Genomic DNA, 18750 nt, shown 5'->3' on the forward strand with positions numbered 1-18750 from the left:
GAGACACAGAATGGGAAGCAGGCTGTGCTGACCGCTCAGAGCCCGACGCAGGGCTTGAATTCACACACCACTAGATCATACCTGAGCAGAAGTTGGATGCCTAACCGACTAAGTCACTCAGCGCCCCTAAAGAAGATGTTTAAGATAATTATAGAGCCACATGAGGATAGTTAGCTCAGACATAACCTTGAATGCCCACAAGGCACACTGGAAGTTCAATGGAATCATTTCAAGAACACCCTTCCCCAGCAATTCATTCTAGCTAACTGAGCCTCTGAAGGAAGACAGCGGGAGCTGGTGAGAACACGCCATTTCCAACGTAACATACTTGCACTGTTGTCATGACGGCTGGGTCTCCTTGGGGGTCCCAGGATGCTGGGGAATCCTCTGCGCTTCCCTTTTTCTTCGCCTTCTCTATCTTTCTTCATACTCTGCTAGAGTCAGGTGCAATCAGAGAGATAAGCGACACACAACAGAGTGGAGTTCTTCAAACTCAGAAACCCAATTCTAACGGTCGACTGCAAGAACTGGTTACATGTGAGAGACGCACAGCACTCATTAGAGGCCGGCACACAGTACCGTGGAGACGTCAAATTCAAGACGTCTTTTCAACCTGTTTTGAGCTGACAATTTTGAAAAACAAAAGGTAGTTTTATACAACAGATTTACTGGGAGCTTGTTCCAAGCCATTCGTTCCTCTGTTGAACAAACAACAAGCCCTTCCTGTGTGACGGCACTGTGCTAAAAGCTGGGGACATGATGAAGAAGGCCCTTGCCCTCACACAGCTGCACAGTCTGACAAAAACTAAACATAAACATAAATAATCACAAACTGTGACCAGTGCCATAAAAAGAAAGACTGAGGCCGTGACAGAGCTGTGACGGCCCTTGGCGTAAAGTGCTACCTGCACTCCTCACACTGTATGATTGTTAGTTCACAGGCCTGGATCTCTCTAGATTTTTTAGTTTCCCATCTTACACACATTAGCACACCCAACACTAACTTGCAGAAATGGTAAATACTAAGACAAACGAAGGCACTGCAACCCCGTGTAAAGAAGCATGGAGACCTGAACACACTAGTATCCAGTCTTACCTTGATTTTTGGAAGGAATCCAATCCGACCTCGTTTGTGCTCCAAATTTCGAGGTTCTTTCACTTTTACTCCCAAATGCTTCATGTACATAAGGATAACATACTGCATTGTTGAACTGGAGGAAAAGGATTAAGTCAAATAAGGACTCAGAAGGGAGGGTGGGTAGAATAAAGACATGAAATGACTTTAAAAAACCCAATACTGGAATTCTTAGAATTCATTCATCGAGGAAAGACTAAGCAAGTATCTACTGGTTGCAAACAGAAAAGGACTCTACTCAGGACACTAGAATATTAGTTGAATAAAAGAGAGGCCACCAGAGGGAGACAGTCTATATTTTGAAGTTAAAAGAAAGAAATCATAATTTAGGACTTACAGGAGAAAAGACAGTTTCTTTTTTTGTAAAATTCTTGGAAGAAACCCCAGTTATATTACCTTTTATCTTCTTCTACAGCCTGAGCAGTCATCCTAAAAACAAAAATATTTCAAAATTAAATATTAAGGTTTAACAAAGGAGTTGTTACTAACTCAGATACCTGAAGCAACAGAACAGAGCTCAATCTCTGTCACCTGGCATGAAATAGCAGAAGAACCCTAACCCTCCAGGGGAAGAATTATAGGTTTTTCTCACTCATGTCATCCACTGTAAAGGTTTTCTGGCCTCAAACCGTTTCAAAGCCCATGAACTGAAACCACTAAAGTGTTTTTGGTCAGTTAGACATTTTATAGTTAGTTACTCATTTTACCAACACCCAGGAAAAGAAACACAGGAACTTTTCTAAAACATCAGCAAAATTTAAAAATTAAAACATTAAAGTCCAAATACATGGCTCCACATACACAGTCTGACTCCCCTTCTGAGTTTGTTCAAAGGGTGCTTTAAGCATAACGAGCATCTCAGGAGAGATGTGTGCCTGCACACGCTTCTGTTACTTACAACACTTCTTCAATTTTGGCAACAATCTGCTCCGCACATGCCCGTTCCTTCTCCAAAGTTACCCGGTCCTTGTCTCGCTCTGCGTCGAGTTTTGTCAGTTCGCTTTCAGCCAAGGTGAGCCCCATGCTACGTTTCTGCCTAAAGGGAACAGGAGAAGCTTCCTGAGGTGGTGCAGAGAAGGACCTCTGGAGATGTTTCATCAGAGTTTCCACGGTTAGGAGTTTCTAGCAACAGGCGAAATGTCACAGTTTTCTATATTGGGGCCCCTGTCACCTAGGACACCAGAGGAAAAGAATTCTAGAGGCGATCACTCGACAGAACACACATAGTGAAGGAACACGCTTAGCCTAGAAGCGCACTGAGCTCAAAGCCTGACAGCGTATGGAACGGGGGCTGTGGGCTCAGTACCATGTCAACTCTGCGACTCCAGATATTCATTATGTTTTAACCACAGTGATAGAGACCAGATGCTAAGCCAAGGACTTAATGTGTAACCTTTCTGTACCTAAACAGAAAGTTAATTCAGGATAACCATTATCAGCTTATATTTACCACCAAGCTTACCGAAAATCTTCCAAGTGCCTCTGAACTTCTGGGTGGACTCTTTCCTGCATAGTTTGGATATAGTGGCGGTGGAGATCCTCAGGTATAAGCTCAGGTCTTCTTTTTTCTGCATAAAGAAAAGGCAAGGAGTTACGGGATGTGAAGGTATATTCTGTGCATTATAACTGGCAACAAATCAATGCTATTTGGTGCAAACTCGGGGTAAGACAAAGAGAAGGTCTTCAGTGCATTTTGTTTTTGGCCTCACAGTTCCATTTAACACACCTTTAATGTATCATAGACTCTATTTCTGTTGTGATTGATGATCTACTAGTTACCACGTGACAGATAAAACCATTAGAGATGAGCTGTGCTAATACCTAACAGAGACATAATTATCCAGGATATTGATTCTGCATACTTACCTAGATCTACTGATATTTCATCAGGAACAGAAACTTTCAGGTGCTAAAACAAAAATGCAAACAAAAAGTGAAATGACACCAAGGACTTTTCAAGATATATATATAAGGACTTGTATGAAGTGAAGAGATACAACTTGGATAACTATTTTTACAACCACATTCAGATTTAAGCTCACTTATCCCATCCAAATTTCACAGCTCTGGACTGTCCCACTGTTTCAACATGAAAGTAAGTCCCTTCCCCAAGGATCATATACAGGAAATATCTATAATCACCGGTTAATATAATCACTTATTATACATCATTTGAATCAATATAGCTATGTAGCTAAAACTGAAACTGTGTATGTATTATATGAAAAATTTAGTCATATATATACATATATGTATATATGTATATATATAACCATGACTTTTTTTCCTGTACTTGAGACTCCTGACCACGTGTTACCAGTAAATTTCTATGTAAAGTTAAAGAACCGTTACAACATTCATGCCCCAATGAGAAGGTACTGGATGTCAATGTTGAGGCTTTGCAGTATTAAATCTCCAATAACCATCTGTAGTTCTTACTAGTGAGCTAAGTAAGGTAACCGTGTCATAATTAACTTCTTCTCAGCTAGAATTTTCCCCATAATAACTGCAGTTTCCAGTCCCATTAAAACAGAGCTGTGTAATCCCTCTCATCAATCTGGGAAATGTCTTGGGAAAAAACTTATTTTGTATTTAGAGAAATTATCTTAACCTCTTCATGCTTATTTTGTAATGTATACCTACTTGTCATATACTCTGAGAATTTAAACAATTCCTATAAGATCTAAAGCTTTACATTAAAAAATAAGTCTCTGCTGAAAATTATGAGACCTCTAATATTCATCTGAAGAACAGTGAAATGGATTTCAAAAGCTTTCTCTTTCACTGAAGTTCTCACACAGCAGCTCAAATCAACTTTCCTAGAAGTATTGCTAGCTAGCATAAATGTAAAAAAGTATATACATGTTCATTTCTGTATTTATATGAAATAAGTAAACCACCTGTAATATTTTAATACTAATAAATTTAATAAGATCACAAGCAGCAAAATAAAGATTTGACTTAGCTTGGAGCTCTTGAGAAATGTGAAATTAACTTCTGGGGATTTACCCAAAGTAAATGAAAACACTAATTCAAAAAGTTACATGCACCTCTATGTTTATAGCAGCATTATTTACAATAGCCAAGATATGGAAAGAACCTAAGTATCCATCGATGGATGAATGGATAAAGAAGATGTGGTAGATACACACAGTGGAATTATTACTCAGACATAAAAAAGAATGACATCTAGCCACTCACGACCTCATGATGGACCAAGTGGGTATCATGCAAGGAAAATGGTCTAGACAGAGAAGACAAATACTGTATAATTTCATTTATAACATGGAACCTAAAAATTAAAACCAATGAGCAAACACACACAAAGAACTGAAATAGGCTCATAAATACAGAGAAGACTGATGGTTGCCAGAGGGGAAACAGGGTGGAGGATAATGGTGAAATGAATGGTGGGGATTAAGAGGTACAAATTTCCAATTATAAAATAAATAAGTCACAAAGTACAACATCCATTCATGATAAAAAAACCCTCAACAAAGTAGGTTTAGAGGGAACGTACCTCAACAGAATAAAGGCCATGTTTGAAAAAAGCACATCTAACATCTTACTCAACAGGGAAGAACTGAGAGCTTCTCCCCTCGGGTCTGGAACAAGACAGGATGGCCACTTTCACCACTTCTATTCAACACAATACTGGAAGCCCAAGCCTTAGCAATCAAACAACAAAAAGAAATAAAAAGCATCCAAACTGGTAAGGAAGAAGTAAAACTTTCACTATTTTCATATGACATGATATTATATAGAAAACCTAAAAAGACTCCACCAAAAAACTGCTGGAACTGATAAACGAATCCAGTAAAGTCACAGAATACAAAATCAATGTACAGAAATCTGTTGCATTTCTATACACTAATAATGAAGCAGTAGAAAGAGAAATTACGAAGAGAATCCCATTTACAACTGCACCAAAAATAATAAGATACCTGGGAATAAACCAAATCAACAAGGTGAAAGGCCTGTACTCTGAAAACACTGATGTAAGAAAGTGAGGACAACACAAAGACACGGAAGACATTCCATGCTCAAAGATTAGAAGAATAAACATTGTTAAAATGTCTATGCTACCCAAAGCAATCTACATATTTAATGCAATCCTTATCAAAATACCAACAGTATTTTTCATAGAACTACTTATCAAAATACCAACAGTATTCTTCACAGAACTAGAACAAAGAATCCTAAAATTTGTATGGAACCACAAAAGACCCTAAATAGCCAAAGCAAGCTTGAAAAAGAAAAGCAAAGCTGGAGGCATCACAATTCCAGACTTCAAGTTATATGACAAAGCTGTAGTCATCAAACAATATGGTACTGACACTAAAACAGGCACATAGATCAATTAAAACAGAATAGAAAACTCAGAAATAAATTCACAACTATATGGTCAATTAATCTTCAACAAAGCAGAAAAGAAAATCTAATGGGAAAAGGACAGTCTTTTCAACAAACGGTGCTGGGAGAACTGGACAGCGGAATACAGAAGAATGAACCTGGACCACTTTCTTACACCAGACACAAAAATAAATTCAAAACGGGTGAAAGACCTAAATGTGAGACCCGAAGCCGTTAAAAATACTAGATGAGAACACAGGCAGTAACCTCTTGGGCACTGGCTGTAGCAATTTTTTTCTAGATATGTCTCCTGAGATAAGAGAAATAAAAGCAGAAATAAACTATTAGGACTACATCTCAATCAAAAAGCTTCTACATAGCAAAGGAAACAACCCACAAAACCAAAAGACAACCTACTAACCAGAAGATATTTGCAACGACATATCCCATAAAGGTTAGCATACAAAGTATAAAAAGTACTTATAAAAGTCAACACCCAAAAAAACAAATAATCTAATTACAAAATGGGCACAAGACATGACAGACATTTCTCCAAAGAAGATATCCAGATGGGCAATAGACACACAAAAAGATGCTCATCATCACTTAGCATCAAAGAAATGCAAATCAAAACTACAATGAGATATCACCTCACACCTGTCAGAATGGCTAAAATCAACAATACAAGAAACAACAGGTACTGGCGAGGATATGGAGAAAAAGGAACACTCATGCACTGCTGGCGGGAATGCAAAGTGGTACAGCCCCTCTGGAAAACAGTATGGAGCTTCCTCAAAAAGTTAAAAATAGAACTGTCTTATAATCTAGCAATTGCACTACTGGGTATTTACCCAAAGAATATAAAAACACTAATTCAAAGGGATACACACACCCCTATGTTTATGGCAGCATTATTTACAACAGTCAAGATATGGAAGCAGCCCGAGTATCCATCAATTGATGAATGGATAAAGAAGATGTGGCATATATATGTACAATGGAAATCACTCAGCCATAAAAAAGAATGAAATCTTGGCCATTTGCTGACACATGGATGGGGCTAGAGAGTATAATGCTAAGCAAAATAAGTCAGAGAAAGATAAATACCATGATTTCACTCATATGCAGAATTTAAGAAAACAAATGAGCAAAGGGAAAAAAAGAGGAAGACAAGCCAAGAAACAAACGCTTAATTAGAGAGAACAAACTGAGGGTTACCAGAGGGAAATGGGGTGAGGGGATAGGTTAAATAGGTGAAGGGGATTAAGAAGTGCATTTGGGATTAGCACCAGGTGATATATGGAATTGTTGAATCACTATGCTGTATACTTGCAGCTAAAATAACAATGTATATTAATGACCTGGAATCAAAAACTTACAAGAAAAATTAAAAAAATAAATAAGTCACAGGGATGAGAAGTATAGCACAGGAAATACAGGTCAATAATACTGTAATAACTCTGTATAGTGACAGATGATAACTATAGTTATCTTGATGAAGATTATATTTATGTAATTGTCAAATCACTATGTTTTACACCTGAAACCAATGTAATATTGAATGTCAACAGTACTTCAATTAAAAAAAAGGAAATGTGAAATTCAAATACTTCAACATACTGTCATTTCTTCATGTAAATAAATTATCTTAATGAATATAATATATAATATTTTATTTTTTAAGTCTATTTTTTTTTAATTTTTGAGAGATAGAGAGAGCGAGAGAGAGCAGACGAGGGGCAGAGAGCTAGGGAGACAGAGAATCCTAAGCAGGCTCTGTGCTCAGTGCAGAACCTGACATGAGGCTCAAACCCATGAACCATGAGATCATGACCTGAGCCAAAACCAAGAGTCAGATTGCTTAACCAACTGAGCCACCCAGGTGCCCCTATAATATTTTAAACAATGATAGTGTAATCAGAACCCTAACTAATTCACTCAAGAAATATCACAGTGACCAGTCTTCCAGGATCTATTCAGTGTTGGGGAAATAGCAATGAACAAACAGAACAAAAATATCTACCCTAATGGAGCTTTACATTCAGGGTAGAAGAGTAAGAATTTAGACAAAATAAACAAACAAAAGTTCTATGGAAAAAATAACACAGGACAGGTGACAGAAAGTGAAGGGGACAAAATTTCAAGTAGTTGGTCAGGGAAGGTCTCACTGAGAAGGTAACTGTATTCTGCAATGTATAGGTGTGTAGGCAATTCTGTAAAGGAATATAAAGAAAATGCGGCAAGAGCTGGAGGGAGAAGTAGAGACAAAAATGTTTCTGGGTATATGTCTATTTTAGGACTGTTAAACTCACAACGTTTGCATGCCAGTGTGAATGATTCAACAGAAAACAAAAAATTGATGATACCAGGGAGAAGGATGGTAATTGCGAGATCATGTTGTTGAGGAGGCAGAAGGAAATGCAGTCCAGGTAAACAGGGGGAGAGTCGCCTTTGGATAAAACAAGACAGTCTCCCCACATTATCAGGAGAAAGGGCAGAGCATACGCTATGATGAAGGCGGCTGATACTATCTGGGAGAAGTTCGCCTGCGGATACTTCAGATTTCTCAAAGGAACAGCAAGGCCATGAGTTGAGAGAGGGCAGGAGAGGAGGCGATGACATTTCAGGAGAGGGAAGTCGTGACACAGTCATGGAAGAGAGGAGCAAACGTGGAAGAGGCCTCAGCAATCGCAGCACCATTATCCAGGGACTATTACAGGCTTTATCCAGGGTTGGTACTTACCTTACCACAAGGCCAAGAATATAAAACTCATTAGTTTAAAAACCTTATAAAGACTTCTACTGGTAAAATAAAATAAAACACTATCATCATTTATGTAAGACCTTCTCCACCATTTTCTAGTTAAACTTGTGCCTCCAAACTCAAAAGAGGCCAACCAGAGTTCATTACACCAGTATCATCCTTCAGATCCCAATATATACGTATACACGTGTGTTCTCTTTTTCACTCTCTTATCCTAATTATGCACATGTATAAACCCAAATATAAGTGTATACCTCCTAAAACCTACTGTGAGAATTCAGAGCCTACAGCTAATTGAGAAATAATAAGAGTAACAGTCAAGAGTAATCAGTAACTGAGATACAATACAGATGTCAGAAAGTCCAAAACTGTAATGTCCAGTAACATGAAAGGGAAGACTGGAAGCAGGAGACCAATAACTCAATGTATGACAGCGCAGATGACATAATGTTAACTTGGTAACTTACTGCAGATCGATCCAGAAAAAACTGATGAAACTCGAGGAAGACACGACGAGTCTCCTTGGAATTAGTCTGCTTATATAGGTCTGAATACAGATAACAGAGCTGTAGTAGAGGAAGAAATGGAAAAGAGGAAAAAAGTGAGAAATCATGAAACATAGAATCTGCTAGATCTTCACAGAGTAGCAGAGTTTTTCCAACAAGTAGGCCACTACAAACAATGTAATCATTACCAAGCAACAAAGTTTAAAAAAATAAATTAATAACTTTTTAACTATCTTGCATATCTATCCGTATATGCTTAGAAACTCATCTTGCAGAAGTACAAAGTTTTACAGTATAAGAATCAATGTAGGAACTTTGAATTGGCTAAATTGTCAAATACATTACCAACGTTGCAGGGTCAAACTGTGAAACCACATGGTGTAAGAAAACAGCCAGGTGAGCAGGGCGAGATTTTAGCAGTTCAATGCTCTGGAAACAGCTGCACTGGCCATTGATCTAGAAAAAGAAAGAATGATATGTCAATAACTCTACCACACAGATGCAAAGTATAAGGTAAGCTCAGTTACATACAACTACCTAAATTTCACTTTGACATACCCTAAAAAAAAATTCAAGATTTTAAAAATTTCACTGGAACTTAGGAGCACAGAGGCTTATGGAATCTCTCCCTCCTTATTGGAAATTAGTATCTCTTGGAAATAGCTTGGAAGAAAGATCATCTTAGGAGAATGCAAGTTCAAAAGATAATTACCGAGGAGCTGAGATGTCTATGACCAGTAAGTAAAAAACCAGTGTACCAACACTTTTAAATGTTATGGGAGGCTTTTTGCCCAATAATGAAATAAGTGTCTTCCTTTTCTTTTGAGCTAATCATGGAAATGGTGGTATGAAAATGGAGATGTATAATTTTAAGTGAGACAACTCCTAGAATAACTGTACTGAACATAGAAAACTAATAGTTCAACTTCAGGTAACGTTGAATCACAATTTCCATTTAATTTCTCATGTTTAAATAGAGAAGAAAGTTAATCTAAACAAATAATACCAATTTTTCAGTCTCTTTCAAAAAATACAAGAGAAGGGGCGCCTGGGTGGCTTAGTCGGTTAAGCGTCCGACTTTCGTTTAGGTCACGATCTCGTGGTTCGTGGGTTCAAGCCCCGCATCAGGCTCTGTGCTGACTGCCAGCTCAGAGCCTGGAGCCTGTTTCAGAGTCTGTGTCTCCCTCTCTCTCTGACCCTCCCCTGTTCACTCTGTCTCTCTCTATCCTAGAAATAAAATAAAAATAAAAACAAAAACAAAAACAAAAAAAAACAAGAGGAGGGTACACTTCTGAAGTCATTTTAAGAAGACAGCAATACCCAAATATCAAAACCAAAGACATTCTAAAAAAAAGAAAACTACAGACCAATATACCCCATAAGAAACAATGTAAACATCATCAGCAAAATAACAGCAAATTGAATCTGGCAACATATATATGAAAAGGAAAATACACTATATGACCAACTGTGGTTTATCCCAGAAATGCAAAGCTGGTCCAACATGCTAATATCAATGTAATTTATCATATTAGGAGACTTAACTAAAAAACAAACAAAAAAACAACCCATACAATCATGTCAATTATTCATTCATGATTTAAAAAATTCTCAGAAATTAGAAACAGAATTAAACTTCCATAACCTAATAAAAAATATCTACAAAATACCAATAGCTTACAATACACTTAATGATGAAAGACTAAATATCCTCTCCCTAAGGTCAGGAATAAGGCAAGAATAATGTCTTATCTTACTACTCCAATTCAACCTCATAGTGGAAGTCCTAACCAATACAATAAAGGTAAGAACAAGAAATAAAAGATAAACAAATTGGAAACAAAGAAATAAACAAAGAAATAAATGTGCTTGTCTTTGTGGAAAATCCCAAAAAGCTATTTAATTTTATTTATTTAAAATAATTTTTTAATGTTTTATTTTTGAGAGAGATAGAGAGGCAGAGAGTGAGCGGGGAAGGTGCGGAGAGGGAGACACATAATCCGAAGCAAGCCCCAGGCTCTAAGCTGTCAGCACAGAGCCCGACATGGGACTCAAGCTCACAAGCTCATGATGTGTGAGATCACGACCTGAGCTGAAGTCGGATCCTTAACTCAGTGAGCCACCCAGGAGCCCCCGCAAAAAAGTATTTTAAAAAGTCCCGAGGGGCACCTGGGTGGCTCATTTGGTTAAGTGTCCAACTTCAGCTCAGGTCATGATCTCAAGGTTTGTGAGTTTGAGCCCCGTGTTGGGCTCTGTGCTGACAGCTCGGAGACTGAAGCCTGCTTCAAGTCTATGTCTCCCTCTCTCTCTGCCTGTCCCTACTCACACTCTGTCTCTCAATCTCAAAAATAAACACTAAAAAAAAAGGCTCCTAGAAGGGGTAGGTGAGTTTATTAGCAAGATTGTGGGATATAAAACTAAGAAACAAGCCAATCATGTTTCTGAACCATCGGAATTTTAAGTCAAAAAAATATATATTTACAATTACACCCTCCTTTCCCAAAAGGAAGTACTTTAGTGTAAATCAATCACTTCTTATCAGCTTTAAAAGCACAGTCATTTCTATTGGTCAAAGCTAAAATAAACAACTGATTCAGGCAATTAATTAATCTTAGCTCTAAGATACAGCTTCAATCTTTACAAATGATACGTTCAATCTCCAAAAAGTATTAATTTTTATAACAAACCAAACATCTCAAATAACTAATAGCTTGTTTTTTTAGAAAAAAAGTAATCACCTGTTCATGTTCAGTACCAAAATCATCATCCTCTGCTCCAATAATATGAGGTGCCAAACGGGGAGAGGGACTCCCGATGAGTGACTGAGTATCCTGGTAACATTCAGAGAAAAGGAACAGAAAAATTATCTGTTGGTCAAATTCAGAGAAAGAATGAAGCCAAATCATCAAAAAGAAATGGTTCACTAAACTGACAAGATTTTTTTTTTCTGTTTATAGCACTTTATTTATTTATTTTTTTTACAAATAGTTTATTGTCAAATTAGTTTCTACATAACACTCAGTGCTCATCCCCAAAGTGCCCTCCTCCATGCCCATCCCCCCCTCCCCCCCACATCCATCAGTCCTCAGTTTTTGTCAGCATTCAAGAGTCTCTCATGGTTTGCCTCTCTCCCTTTCCCCCACCATTTCCGCCCTTCTTCTCCCCCTTGTTCCTCCGTCAAGTTCCTCCTAATCCTCCTATACGTGCAAACATATGATATTTGTCCTTCTCTGCCTGACTTATTTCGCTCAGCATAACACCCTCAATGAGAAACAATGAAATCTGGCCATGTGTAGCAACATGGATGGACAAGATTTTATTTTATTGATTTTCTTTAAGTGCTTCACTTTCAAAGAAGTGGTTCTCAAATGTTCAAGGCACTGAATCACTTTAGCAAAGAAAACCACAAGAGTATCAACAGTTCTTAGGGAGGGAAAAAAAACCTTTCCTCTGGAAATAATTAACACCTTTTGCTCACTACACTCTTGGATATCTGATTCTAATCTCTGTGTACTCCATTCATTTCATATAAACCTTGTTCCAGACAGAAAGTCAGCTTATGTAAATAATTACAATTCTAAAAAGCTAGATTAGGAAAAGTGAATGAAGACAACAAGACAAAGGAAAAATGAGAATAGAAATGATAAGATGAAATGAGTGGAGAGGTTAATACAAAGACTTCTATTAATGTCACATAATTGAAAGCTGTCACTGAACCCCTTTTTTTTTTTTTTTTTGTTTTTTCATTTTCAATTCATTTTCCTAAGTGTATAATGCAGGGTTTTTCAATCCTGGCACTGCTGACATTTTTGGGCCAGATAATTCTTTGTTGTGGGGGCCGTCCTGTGCATTGTACGATGTTTAGCAGCATCCTGGGTCTCTACCCACCCACTACATGCCAGCAGCAGCCTCCCAGGCATGACCGTCAAAAACGTTTCCATACACTGCCAAATGTTCCCTGAGGGATAAAATCACTCCCGGTTGCAAATCATTGGCATAATTCAACAAAATTTTCAAGCAATCACACAAAATTAAAATCATTTTGTACAGAAACAAAGAACCAAAGTTGCAAACATGAAAATGTAGGCTGATGGATCTCCTTCCTGCACAATAGCTCATCCACTTGTCAACTCACTTACAGGGACGGATAAAGAGCAGGAAAAAGGCAGTGGGAACACATTAACATATAATGTAAAAATCATGCGATGTATAAAGTCCATAAATATTAAAATCAAAGGTCATATGGTATTAAGGAAATAAAAATTTGGGAAGAAACAGGGAAAGAATGAGTTTGGCTCAAACCTGACAGCAGCTGCACATGCAGGATGTGGGGCTGAGCGAGGGCAGTGGGGCTCTACTGATCTGGGGGTCATGGGCATCTTAGTTAGAGCTGAAAGTATGCACATGTATACAAGTTTATGTAGCTATAGTCTTCCCTCCTTGTGTTGCACCCCTCTATTTGTGTCTTCTAACCTTGATTCTGCTGTTTTTACTACTTATTGTCTAAACCCCAAGGCTTTAGTAATTTTTTTTAAAAAAACAGTGAAACAAGAGAAATTTGTTCAGAATGACTGCGAAGACAACTTTTGATTTTATAGTTACTTCAATGTCTTTGAATTTTCAATAACTCTTATGTTGCTAATAATTGATGGATCACAATATGCTGTTTAATTCTTTTACGATAAAACTTTATACAAATCTAATGAGAAAACAAAAGCAGAATGCTAAAAGTATTTACATAAGAAAATGCAAAATCCAGCAATTTCACTTCTGAATAAATACCCAAAAGAACTAAAAGAAAGCACTTGAATCTATACTTGTATACCCATGGCCATAGCAGTATTATCCATGGCAGCCAAAAGGTGGAAACAACCCAAGTATTTACTGACAGATAAATGGATAAGCAAAACGTGGTATATACATGCAATGGATTATTATTCAGCCTTAAAAAGGAAGGAGATTCTGCCATATGCTACAACATGCATGAACCCTGAAGACACTATGCTAAGTGAAATAAGATAGTCACAGAAGGACAAACACTGTATGATGTTACTTATAAAAGGTTCCCAATCTAGTCAAATTCACCGAGTAAAATGGTGGTTGTCAGTTGCTCTGGGAAGAGGGGAATGAAGAGTCAGTGTTTAATGGATACTGACTCTGAGCTGGGGAAGATGAAAAAGTTCTGGAGACAGATATGATGATGGTTGTACAAGAATGTCAATATGACTTAGTGACAATAAGCTATATACTTAAAACTTATTAAAATGGTAAATTTTATGTTATGTATTTTTTACCACAGTATGCAAAGTAACACTGAGCCACCTAATACTACTACCATGGAGTAGCTAGCTCTCCATTTATCAAATCTTTATGAATCAATTTAAGCTTTTTCTCTCCCCACTTCACCCCCATCCCAAAATATACAAATTTCAGGTGTGTCTGTCACTAAAGTAGAAGGAAAGCAAAAGGAAGCACAACCACTTCATGGACTCCATACTCACAGTGTCCTGAATCACTTCACTTTTCTCTGGGGTTTCCTCTAGATAAATTCTCTCTTTCAGGGCACTCTTGGGACTCTAAAAAAAAGACATTCAGTTCATTTCAAGAGGCTCACCAAAAACTGACAAGGAAAAATAGGGTGGAAAATAAGGTTCCAGATTTCACATTTGTATTTGAAACCACAAAATATCTTGCATAATAACTCACGCTACTATTTTCTCCTGGCTTTGGCAAGGCACTTTTATTCTCTTGGTCTTTTGAGTTTTATGCCGATAAACAATATCATACTAACAGAATAGTTGTACTTCATCTCCAGGACTGAGGGCTCATGTCTACCAAATAATCCTAACTAGATGCACTACCCCACATCTAGTTGTGTCGAAGTCAAACTCTGTCCTTATCCACCACTTCTAACCTCCTCTGCCCCCAACTATTTCTTTCTATTCAAGTTAAAAGCATTTTGGCCTATTTATGGGAATGAGATTAAGCTTCTGTCTCTTCCTGAGTATCGTGTGAAAGTGACGTGTAGATTCTTCTAAAACTCACAGGGTATGTTTGGGACAACCTAATACGAAGCACAAAGAAGAGGGCGTGTGGGATTCAGTTCTGGAGAGTGAGGAGCGCCCACAGCAAGGGGGCCATTCTTCAGAGCAGCTGAAAATGTGGTGCAGGAGATTTTTGTGTGAATGCCAACAGGGAAAATGCATGCTATCTATACATATGCTGAGACAGCACAAGATAAAAATGGTAGTTTCAAATATAAGCCCCACCTTGGAGAAATGGATGACTCTGGGTTTTGGACAAGAGATATAAAAGATACAGACAGAATAATCTTGTCACTTCAGAAAGCGCTGTTAATAACTTGTTGTTATCAAAATTATGGGGGGGGGGGTTGTATTAAAAGAACACAGAAGACAACTAGAGGGAGCTCCCACTGCCCCAAAGAGGGACACGCAACAGAAAGAAATAATGACCACAATGAACTACAACACAATAAGCAAGTATGTTAAAATCTACGAATTCAAAATATTGCACTCATGTGTGTGTGCACACACACACAGACACGTCCCACACTGGTGACCTTTAGCTTTTGTTAGGGTACCAATTCCTCTGGGAACAGGTACATAAAGGGATAAGAATCAAATATTTATCCTGCATTTCCTGTATCGGCTATATTTTAGGGTAACCTAAAAGCTAGTAAGAGAAAATTCTTCTTTTAAAATAATTCCATCTAATAAGTACAGAAAGAATGACAGAATTATAATACCATCCTTTTGAAATCACTAATTAAATAATGGATACAGGCATTTTGATCAGTGACTGGTGAAAACATTACATAAAAGCTTCATGGAAAACTTGATTATGAAGGAACCATACTGACATCATCCACACACTTTCAACAAGCTTACAGTTAGAGAAAGACAACCAGACATTCACCTCCTGATGTGATGTAACAGGATATACACAGTCCCACCCATGAATTGTTCTTGCCAAACAACAGGTCTTAATCTGATCAAGATTCTAGATCTCACTAGCAGCTTTCAGGAAATACAGAGAGATGAACATGTTAAACAACACCATGAAAATACAATTAAAATGTGGGTTGTTTTACTGGGCACATGACCCAGTTTCTGTCACAAAAGAACAGCAAGAAAAAAAAAAGAGGACATAACAAATTAAGAGACTTATGAACCAAAGGCTGCAAACCTTGACCAGATCCTGACTCAGATAAACCAACAGCAGAAAGATCATTATGACACAATTAGGGTAATCAAACTGCATACTTAGAAATTTGATTTGATAATGTTATTACACCTGTATTTTTGAAAGAGTCCTCTTTTCTCTTAAAGACATATATTGATGAAATAATGACATGGATTTACTTGAAAATACCCCAGTATTTGGAGGGTGTGAAGAATGGGGGATACAGACAAAACATGTCTGAGCAACTGTGGATGACTTCTGGGGCTGGGTGATCAGGTACATAAAAGGGATCGTTATGTCAGCCTCTAGTTTTGAATAGGTTTAAAAGTTTCCAAAGTAAGTTTTTAAAAATATCAGCCACAAATTCACAAAAATCAGACATGCTCCACATTTTAGATGAGGATTTGTGATGTACTTGCTTCTGTGGTGAGACCTGGGCCCATGGGTATTCTTCACAGCCTTCTCTGAGAGGATCATACGCAGGAAATTTTACAGTAACAGTGGTATCACAAACATTACAAGAATATTATTTTATAAAAGTGAGCAGAAAGTGGGGAAAAATTAAAAGCAGTGATTCAAAAGACAGTAAGACCCATTGGTTCCTGTGGTCTTAATTCAGTACAAATGAAACAGACATGGAAATCCATATGCTAAACACAGCACATCGTAAGCTTCGAACAGACCTTGTAGGAATTAAACTAGTTATGTGTTCAAGTAAATAAATATCCTTGAACTGTCTGCACTGTATTCTCTCTCACCTGGATTTCCACAACACCCATTTATTTACCTGGCTTTAATTTCTTCATCTATAAAATAGTGATATTGCTTCTTTAATATTATGATGAGAGTTTAAGAGAGTATCTGTACTGTATGCATGACTGTGGACACAAAGTAGGTAGTTAATAAATGGTAACCATTTATTAGCCATTCAGCACACATTTGCTAAAGTCCTATTAAGCCAAGCGGTTTTCTTTCCTTACTGATCTCCCTCTTTATTTCAATTCATTTCCACACTGACATGTTTCTGATAGTGCCTCTCCAATGCAAGCAAGATAAAGCCCAAACTCTCATTCATTCTGTTGTTCATTCAAATACTTATAGGGGCACCTGGGTGGCTCAGTCAGTTAAGTGTCTGATTTCGGCTCAGGTCATGATCTCAGGGTTCGTGGGTTGGAGCCCTGCATCGGGGTCTGTGCTGACAGCTCAGAGCCTGGAGCCTACTTCAGATTCTGTGTCTCCCTCTCTCTCTGTCTCTCCCCTACTCATGTGTGCTCTCTCACTAACAAAAACACTTTTAAAAAGTAAAAAAAAAAAAAACAAATACTTATTAAACACCAAGTATATCTCAAATAGTCTCAAGTCACTGGAATGTTTATTTCTACACCTGCCAATTCACTCTGTGTTTCACAAGTTATATTTCTTTATTCTTTAAATTTTTAGGGGGAGTTGGGGGTGGGGGGAGTGAGAGAATCTTAAGCAGGCTCTACACTCAGCACCGAGCCTGATGTGGGGCTCGACTGCATGACTATAAGACCATGACCTGAGCCAAAATCAAGAGTCAGATGCTCAACTGACTTAGCCACTCAGGTGCCCCCATAAAGTTATATTTCTAACTCACATATTTTATTGTAACATTCCTCTAAATACCAGATAAAATTCAGTTTTCTTTTGTGCCATTTGTTCTGAATTCCTGGTTCATATTATTAGGATCTACAAGAATTTGGAGACACAGAAACAAATAAGACTGTCCCTGTCCTCTCAAGAAACTCTCTAATGGTAGAGATGAGCCTTGAAAACAGAGAGAAGCAGCAGTAAATCTAAAAGAAGAATGTGGGGGCGCCTGGGTGGCTTAGTCGGTTAAGCGTCCGACTTTCGCTTAGGTCATGATCTCGCGGTTCATGGGTTCGAGCCTCGCGTCAGGCTCTGTGCTGACTGCCAGCTCAGAGCCTGGAGCCTGTTTCAGTCTGTGACTCCCTCTCTCTCTGACCCTCCCCTGCTCACGCTGTCTCTCTCTCTCTCCTAGAAATAAATAAAACATTTAAAAAAAAAAATAAAAGGAGAATGTGAACAGGACCCCCCTAAAAAACAGTACTGCTAGAACTTGAAGCCTTCTACCACCTGAACTTAAGCCTCTGTTTCTAAGATAAACTCTAGCCACTCCACCCATCGCCCCAAATACCAGTAAAATTTTCACTGCTCTCCTAAAAAGTTATGCATTTTTACTCCTTAGTGCCTTTGTTTATATTTCAGATAATGGTGCTTTAGAGCTAGATACAGGCAGATCACATACTATCTGGATAAGTTAGCAAATTAATTAACTCCCTTTGTTAACTTCTGTAACAGTTTTTCTTTTGTAAAATTATGGTAACAATAGTATTACCTCATAAGGCTGTTTTGAGAATTAACTAAAATAAGGAATGTAAAACACTCATTACAGTATATGGTGTGTATGCCTAATAAATATTTTTTTCTTGAGTCAAAACTGAAATTTTTCATTAAAACCTTTAGCCTATCTACCAATCATAAGACAGCTAGCACTGTTTTTCCAAAACAAAACAAAACAAAACAAAACAAAAATCCTCAAATTTTCCCTGAATTAAGTACTGAGTCATTGGGCATAAGCCTCAAAAGGTGGTCTGAATGATGATTTTAACTGGTGGCTTTCAATTTTTTTTTTTTTTTAACACAAACTTCAATAAGAAGTTTTCATTGTTGGGACGCCTGGGTGGCTCACTTTAGCTCGGGTCATGATCTCGCAGTTCGTGGGTTCAAGCCCTGCGCAGGGCTCT

General features: G+C 37.8%; 1 protein-coding gene across 5 annotated transcripts in view; it reads right to left on the reverse strand.

Moving 5' to 3' along the window:
* Positions 1-18750, reverse strand: part of ARHGEF12 (Rho guanine nucleotide exchange factor 12) — a 147222-nt gene that overhangs the window by 35662 nt on the left and 92810 nt on the right. For 4 of the 5 annotated variants that reach the window (XM_039229299.1, XM_039229297.1, XM_039229298.1 and 1 more), the window contains 10 exons: positions 14260-14334; positions 11497-11589; positions 9104-9214; positions 8720-8818; positions 3002-3044; positions 2598-2703; positions 2034-2171; positions 1532-1564; positions 1097-1211; positions 329-434 (listed from right to left, as the gene is read on the reverse strand). In XM_039229299.1, the coding sequence (XP_039085230.1) occupies positions 329-434; positions 1097-1211; positions 1532-1564; positions 2034-2171; positions 2598-2703; positions 3002-3044; positions 8720-8818; positions 9104-9214; positions 11497-11589; positions 14260-14334 (919 nt within the window). The remainder of the gene's footprint in view (positions 1-328; positions 435-1096; positions 1212-1531; positions 1565-2033; positions 2172-2597; positions 2704-3001; positions 3045-8719; positions 8819-9103; positions 9215-11496; positions 11590-14259; positions 14335-18750) is intronic. The other variant, XM_039229296.1, reaches the window with a different exon arrangement.

This window comes from Hyaena hyaena, unplaced genomic scaffold, assembly GCF_003009895.1.
Source record: "Hyaena hyaena isolate Hyena2069 unplaced genomic scaffold, ASM300989v1 scaffold_37, whole genome shotgun sequence".
In the NCBI taxonomy this organism is placed as follows: Eukaryota; Metazoa; Chordata; class Mammalia; order Carnivora; family Hyaenidae; genus Hyaena; species Hyaena hyaena.